This window comes from Hevea brasiliensis, chromosome 9 (assembly GCF_030052815.1).
Source record: "Hevea brasiliensis isolate MT/VB/25A 57/8 chromosome 9, ASM3005281v1, whole genome shotgun sequence".
NCBI classification, from domain to species: Eukaryota; Viridiplantae; Streptophyta; class Magnoliopsida; order Malpighiales; family Euphorbiaceae; genus Hevea; species Hevea brasiliensis.
The window spans coordinates 83,880,050-83,888,060 of NC_079501.1; the positions used below are offsets into that span (position 1 = coordinate 83,880,050).

General features: G+C 33.0%; 1 protein-coding gene across 2 annotated transcripts; it reads left to right on the forward strand.

The window, feature by feature from the left end:
• The first annotated feature begins 658 nt into the window (after positions 1-658).
• On the forward strand, positions 659-7,707 carry LOC131169261 (amidase 1-like). Of its 2 annotated transcripts, XM_058153852.1 has the most exons (10): positions 659-852; positions 1,113-1,265; positions 1,922-2,046; positions 2,140-2,265; positions 2,718-2,900; positions 3,202-3,349; positions 3,489-3,657; positions 4,134-4,268; positions 4,356-4,543; positions 7,419-7,707. In XM_058153852.1, exons 1-9 carry the CDS (start codon positions 743-745, stop codon positions 4,494-4,496), a joined length of 1,290 nt encoding a protein of 429 aa, XP_058009835.1. In that variant the 5' UTR covers positions 659-742; the 3' UTR covers positions 4,497-4,543; positions 7,419-7,707. The 2 variants fall into 2 exon arrangements, with proteins under 2 accessions (XP_058009835.1, XP_058009836.1); XM_058153853.1 differs by lacking the exon at positions 659-852 and having other exon boundaries at positions 865-1,265; positions 1,927-2,046.
• Positions 7,708-8,011: the final 304 nt, after the last annotated feature.

The window sequence follows — 8,011 nt, forward strand, 5'->3', positions numbered from 1 at the left end:
AACCTAACTCATAAAACATACAACCCACGAATTAAAACAAAAGCTCCTCAATCCAGCATACAAGTCCAACCCAGAGATCCAAAGTAAGAGCTACAACACAAATATGAGCAACGAGGCATTTAGGACGGGAGCGACACAAAGTTCCATGTCTTTAGAAGTGGGTAAAGACTTCTAAAGTGCTATTTACCAAAGTAGACCTCCAAGAACTTAACAACCAAAAAACTTTCCATCAAATACACCAAAATCAATATTATAGAGCTAATGCTGGGAGATCGTCATCGTAGCACAATTGACGTGAAAAACTCTCTCTAATGAGTCCTTACCAGTATTCAGAGAAAAACTAACAAAACCATATATACAACCTACTCGGAAGTGAAGTGAGAGATACCGCTCTCTTAGTAAGTAAAGATGTCGTCCTCACCTAGATGAGGTCGGAGACAACCAACTACTTTGGTAGGAATGAAGGACTAAGCCTTGAAAGAAAAAGTTTTATTTCATGTTATTTTTCTATCCAATCAAACTTCCGCTGAAGGATTAACTGATTAATAAGGAATGGACAAATAGAACGGAAATATTGAAATTCCCTCGTTGCCCTCCATAAAGCCGACTAAAGCACCCAAATTAGACGGCCAAAAAGGTCATCAGCATACAGTTATCTGATTTATGGGGCCAATATCCTTTTTCGGTTTGAGAACGTTGGGACTTGGGTTAGAGACCACAATCACACTGAGCAGTAACAAACATGGAAAGAAGCTCGGATTATGGGGCTTTCATGGAGAAATTCGTGCTCAAACCGAGTTCTTCATCTCATGAACTTCCCTTAAATGGTCTTACCTTTGCGGTTAAAGATATGTCAGTCTCTTCAATTCAATTATTTTTCTTGGTTTCTTTTTCGTTTCCTTCAATATTCGTCTCTTATTTTATAGTGAATTCATGAATATTTTCAATTACGATGCTCGTTTCATGCCTGTTTTGGGCTCATCTTCCAGTTCTTGATGATACTGGGTTTGGTTCGAATTGGAATTGGAATAAAAATTTTGCTTTCCTTTTTATCTGCATCTTATTGTGTTTTAATGTTTAGTTTACCTTTGTGGGTTGAACTTTTGGATTAGTTTCGATGTGAATGGATTTGTGACTGGGTTTGGCAATCCGGACTGGGCAAGGACCCATTCAGCTGCTACATCTACTGCTCCGGCTGTTTTGGCTATCTTGAGAGGAGGAGCCACATGTGTTGGTAAAACTGTCATGGATGAAATGGCATATAGGTGAGAATGTGAAACAGGTCCGGCTCTTTTTTAATTTCAATTTTTATTTTTATTGATTTTCTTCCAACCTTTTGGAACTCTAGATCTCATAAGTGTAGGCACCATTGCTACTAAGCTAAAGTTCATTGGTAAACAAGTGTTGTTCTTAAATACTCAGAGGCAGAGGGTTTATTTATTTATTTATTTATTTTTTAATTGTGAACCATTTCTCAGATAAATTGAATAAGAGCAGTGAGTAGAGTAAAAATTTCATGAGACCTTAAAGTTCTTTCATTTGTTAGCTATTGTCTTACTTGTAATTAAACAAATGTCATGAACTAAAATCAGTTTGCGCCCTTGTTTTTAGTTCTTTTATTATTTGTTGTGCTAAGATTCTGCATGCAATGTACTTCAGTAAATGAGCATGTGAAGTGATGACATCTCTTTCTGGGTGATTCTTGAATCAAAATTGCATTGCAAGCCCGTGAAAATGTTGAATATATATATAAATGTTGTGACATTAGTTTAATTTGATATCAAATCTGATGTGCCATTTAAATTCTAATTATTCATCGTACATTTTTTCAAGGTGTTTCATCTTTTGCATGATAAAACTTCCCTGAACATTCACGTCATACTTGTTTCTCATATAACTGAATAATTGTGTTTTGAGGCAGTCTAGATGGGGATAATAAACATTATGGCACTCCTACAAATCCTTGTGCCCCAGATCGTGTACCTGGAGGATCTTCCAGTGGGTCTGCTGTTGCAGTAGGTGCAAAGCTTGTAGACTTCTCCTTGGGTGAATATTCTACTCTAGATTGATTTTATTGATTTTTCATATGCCTTGGTTTATCATAACTCAATCAAAGTAAAAAGATTATTTTGGCTGCAGGAACTGACACTGGAGGAAGTGTAAGAGTTCCAGCATCATATTGCAGCATTTTGGGGTTTCGACCTTCACATGATGCTGTTTCTACTGCTGGAGTTATTCCCATGGCACAGAGTTTTGATACTGTGGGTAAGGAACCAGCATTGTTATGGTTTCATTTTGAATGAATTTATTGGACCAAATAAACCAACTGGTGGTCAAATTATTGTGTGGGTTTCTGATATTAGAATGTTTCACCAAAAATATTATTTCTTTGTATCTTTATACATTCTACAATCACGATCAAAGCAGCATCTGCAACTTCTGAATTATGGGTGAACAGGACACTTGAGTATTTTTATATATCATTGAATCTGAAATTTTTATTTATTCCCTGATCAATAGCATCATTTCTTCAATATTCACAACAATGCACCAACACGCTACTAATCTCTGTTGCTTTATTTAATGATATTGGGACAGTTTGTCTGTTCAATTTCTTTATTCTACCAATCAACTGGATAGAGTTGCAGGAGAATTAAATAATTCTCTGAGTGCTTTAACTTGGTGATTCATTCTTTTGGCATCGATTCTTCATCCAGGATGGTTTGCTAGGGATCCAGTGATTTTGAATCGAGTTGGTCGCATTCTACTTCAATTGCCTGATGTGGATCTGGTTAGACCAAGGCAGATATTTATTGCAGAAGACTGTTTTCAGCTTTCAAGCATTCCGAATAATCGAGTTTGTCAAGTTCTTGTTAAATCAGTGGAGAAGTTATTTGGGGGTCAGTTTTCTTTTATCTTTCAAGTTCTAACGCAGGAATTTAGAAATTGCATCCTGATTCCATAGTATATGAAGGATACTTTTATTCTCTGTAATAGACCGAATGGGAAATAGTAGCATCAAGATAAATATGGTAGTTGTTTGGACATTTCTCAGTTAGAACATACAACAGGAAGATGCAACTGGGCTTGATGGAAATGTTTCCTAGTACTGTTTCATTCTTTTTGGTGTCCTATCATAATGCATTATCGCATCTGCATCAGTTTGTTCATATTTATCGCTTCTTACATTTGATATTGCAGGTGATGTTGTGAAGCATTTAATCCTTGGGGACTATGTTGAGAACAAAGTTCCAAGTTTGAGTCATTTTATTAGTAAAGAAATCAAAAAGCAAGACTATGGTATAGCATCCTTGGCAGCCCTCTCAAGTGCCATGCGTTTGCTTCAAAGGTGTAAAACATTTCGTAATTTTTTCTGAATTGATTATTCTATGAACCTGAATGATAATTATCATTTTCCTTATGGTTGTGCCAGACAAGAGAATGTATCTGCTAGATCTGATTGGATTTATTTTCTATTTGAAGCGTAGGTATGAATTCAAGAATAACCATGGTGAATGGGTTACTACTGTCAAACCTGATTTGGGTCCAGGAATATCAGAACGAGTGTGGGAAGCTATTCAAACAACAGGAGAAAGCATTGGTATTTGTTACTCTGTGAAGGCAGAAATAATTGCCACCCTTACAACTCTTCTTGAGGTACTCTCTCTTGCAGCTACTCCACAATCCAAAAATTCTTCATCAAAAGAATAAGGCCTTAAGCTTATCTTTAGGTTACAAAAATTATGCTTGTGGAAGTTGATTAATCTTCTATATCTGGATTTTGCATTGCTTTTGATATGATAAAGAAAATCTGCCTATAAGGGCTTAGGCAGTTAAGACACTTGAAGCATAACACTTGTGCAAAGAAGAAAATAGTTTTTATTTGCAGATTGACATATATATATATATATATATATATATATGCTAACGTGAACTTTGCTCGAACCAATTTCAATTTAGAATGGGATTAATTAGGTTTTAGTTGTGTAGTATCAGTGTCGTATGGGCTCACCGTTGTCAAATATAAAAATCTATAAACCTGCTAAGTAAAATGTAGGCAGAACATCTGTGTCATACTTGGTTGATTCATTATTTTTAATGTGCTTGTCTAATGTCTAACAATATAAGAGCAGGATTTTGGTATCCTGGCTATCCCTACAGTACCAGGACGTCCACCAAAACTAAACACAGATCCAACTACTCTGGAAATTTTTGGTGCCGAGGCTTCTAGCTTGCTCTCCATTGCTGGATTATCAGGATTCTGCCAGGTTCTCTCTTGCTCTTTAATGTGAATAAAAAAAAAAAGAAAAAACAATTTCATTGGATTTTATAAAATATATCATATCGAACTACAGGTGAGCATACCGCTAGGCATGTACAATGATGTACCTGTAGCTATTTCATTATTGGCGAAACATGGTTCAGATGGCTTCCTGCTCAATGTTGTTGAAACTCTTTATGACACTCTCCAAGAACAGATTGCAATTTCAGAATGATAGCTTGCTGAATCCAGAGGTCCTCCTCATCTTGCCTCAAAAAAATGGTCAGAGATTCAATCTCAGTTAACTCTTTCATGCCACTTACATTTTCTGTTCAACAAAAAGTACTGATATGTAATTCAACAATCATACTTTCTCTTATCGCATTAATTGACTAAACAATTCAGAACCATACTCTCTCTCTCTCTCTCTCTCCTCATCTTGTGGTTAGTGGAATGAAAAAATGGGCAATGAGACGTCCACTGTTGGGAATTGAAAGTGGGGTGGGCCCACGGCTTGCTTTTGTCAACGATTTTGTTGGTTAATGGGATTAGATTAGACCCACATTTTGAAATTATATAGTATTTTGATTATTTCATCTAAGTATATAATATAAAATGATAAATTAACTATGAATAATCATTGCATTATTATTTTTTACTTAAATAATTGTAATTATTATTTTTTTAAATAGTTGATGTAGTATATAATTTTCTCATCTAAAGAGCGGGATCCAATCACAAGTTCACAATCAGCATAGATCTCTCCGTGTCAATGGATAAAATTTATTTCATGTTTTCTATGGAGAATAATTATTTCACATTTTAAAAAATAAATTTAATTATGTAATTTAAACTGAATTAATACTAATTCGGATTATAAATAAATGTGTTGCACATTTTTGGTATAAAATATATATTAATTAATAATATATATTTAAATAACTAGGTCGCTTTATATATATATATATATATATATATATATATATATATGAGGGGAATTACATGGTTTACCATTTAATGTATTAAAATGTATTAAAAATAAATTAATTTTTGAGACATTTTTATTAAAATTTATTATTAATCAACTATAAATTAAACCCTAAACTTAAATTAAAAAAAATTAAATTTTTATAAATATGAAAATTATATAAACAAAATTTTTAGAAAAATATTATGAATTAAATTATCGTAATTTTTAATTCACAAATATTGAATTTTAATAGAATAAATATTATACTAATAGTAATATATTTTATAAAGTAAATTATTTTAAAAATAAAATTATAAATTATAATTTTTATCATATATCCAATAATAATTTTCAAGTTTTCCTTAAAAATAGCATTTACCTACAGTAAGAAAGTGCACCCTAGATAACACAATCCCTCCACAGTCCAAGTTTAATAATAGGTCCCACAAGCCACACTATTTGACCAGCCATGGGCCACCAAGACAGAGGCTGCGCATGGTGATCTTCCACTTGCTTGTAGTGTGAAAAACAACAGAAAAGAGAATATCTATTTATTTCGGTTCGGTTTTCTGATTTCTCCGTCAAAGAGTGCTCATTTCTTCCCAATCATGAGTTTCCCAATTAACGGATCCATAAATCTCAGAGAGCACTGAACTTCCTGACTTAAATAACCCGAAGATCTCTCGAGGAAATTGGGATTTTCAGAGCTACTGAAAACAATGGAAGTTAAAGCAAGAGCTCCCGGGAAAATCATGCTGTCCGGTGAACACACAGTGGTGCGCGGATCCACTGCAGTCGCTGCATCCATTAATCTCTACACCTATGTCACCCTTTCTTTTGCTACTGCTGGCAAATTAATACATATATGCTCTTTAATGGGTTCTCATTTTTATTTTGTTAGTTGGTTGTGGTTGTTGACATTTTGGTTCTGACAAGTTGAATATGTATATATGTGAAGGTTTTTTTTTTCAGCTTATTTTGAGTTGGGATTGTTTGCAAAGTTGATTGAAAGATACCTTTTTGAGATTATGTGAATATGTGTATCGTACTTAGCATATTTTACTTTCATTGTGTTCTAAACCCGTAAAGGCCAAGTTTTTTTTTTTCCTTTTTTTTTTGGGTTGTTTTATCTGGGGATTGTTGAAATGTTGATTGGATAATACCCCTTTGGGTTATTTGCTGTGTAGAAACCTTTGAGGTCAAGTGAAATTGTCTTCCATTTTCTGCAGGATTATTGATTGGAATTTGTCTATTTTTTGGAGCTAAATTTGTAGTCACGGGTTTTATTCAGATAGAGTTCTTTTGAGTTTTTCTTTAAATATGATCAATGAAAAAAAAAAAAATCTGATAAGCCCTGTTCTCTTCCCTTATTCGCAAAATTTTCTCTTGTACTGGGATTGGTTTGGTTCAATTGTTGTCATTGGACTACAACTTTGCAAAAGCTAATATTTTTCATGTGGCTGGGTTTCGGGTTATCTGAAACTAATGATCTAAAGTAGCCACTGAGAATTTTTAATTGGTGTTTAAGTTTTATGTGTTGCCAACCTTGAGCATGAATTTATAATTATTAAATATGTTAATGGTTTGTAAACACTTTTGTAAATAGAAATTGTTTTGAATATGATTTAAAACCACAGTTGACATGGCAATATATTTTATATTCTCATTAGCTTGTCTAGTGAGATATCTCCTCCACTAGATGTGGTGAGTTTCTTCCTCTCTGGCTTGCCAGTTGGGGAAGAGTTTGGATGAGTACTCATATATACTAGCTTGTCTTTGTTCCTCCCTTTTAGCCTTGGTTATTGGGAGAGTTTGAATTGTTGATTATGAAATTTTATGTCATGGGTCCAACTGTGTGAATTGTTGGCAACGCCTTTTAAATTATGCATAATTTGATAAATTGTGGTTGAAATAAATAATTTGTCAGTGATTCAAAAATATTGTATTGTTTCATGATTAAAAAGTAATGTTGATAAATAGTTACTAATTGATCAAAATGTTATTCAAATGAATAATTTGCATGATTGAAAATATTGTTTTTTGGATGTCATGAATTTTGAAGGATTTAGAAATTTTAAATTTTTATTTGTTATGAGTTGTCAAAGCATAACTTGTACTAAGTTTTAAATTATTAGTTTGTGCACCACTGAGTTCACCACTTAGCGATAGCTTTGTATGTTGTCACAGGTGAAAGAAAATATAGAGCAGCGGAGTGAGATTACTTGAAGACACAATGAGACTATCTTCGGGTATATCATAGGTGTACCCTTGTACATTAGATTTTGATGTAATTCTGTAATTATATGCATGCAATTTCATTCGAGCAGTTATATCAACTCTTTTGTAATATATTTTTGGAATGTAATCAAATACAAATTATTGTAATATTTTCTTGAGATTTTATGTACTTATAAAATTTTATACTACTAAATTTGTAATACTCCCATGAATGTAACTATTAATTTTGTTACCTTAATGAGATGTTTCAATGTTTGATTTAATTCAAATTGTGTATTGAGTTGCTTATGCTGATTTGTGAAACGAAATCGAATAATGGAGTTGGGATTTAAATGTATATTGGAAGTGTTTTTCACAGGTTTTTGAAGACCTATTTTCTCAAATTACAGTTGGCATTCTGCCGAAATTTTTGTAAAAATTGCGGAGATTTTAAATATCTAAAAATTTAATTTTTGTTTGGACTTCAAATAAAGGTTTTTAATATCTGAAAAAAATTACCTATCAATTTAAAAATGAACAGAAATCGTTTTAAAATCTCTTGT

Bases quoted from the DNA above. Each gene is read 5' to 3' on its own strand.
- LOC131169261 (XM_058153852.1), top strand. From the start codon at position 743: ATGGAAAGAAGCTCGGATTATGGGGCTTTCATGGAGAAATTCGTGCTC. The intron at 2,047-2,139 runs GTGAATATTCTA...TTTTGGCTGCAG, and splicing joins GCTTGTAGACTTCTCCTTGG to GAACTGACACTGGAGGAAGT. The intron at 2,266-2,717 runs GTAAGGAACCAG...TTCTTCATCCAG, and splicing joins ACAGAGTTTTGATACTGTGG to GATGGTTTGCTAGGGATCCA.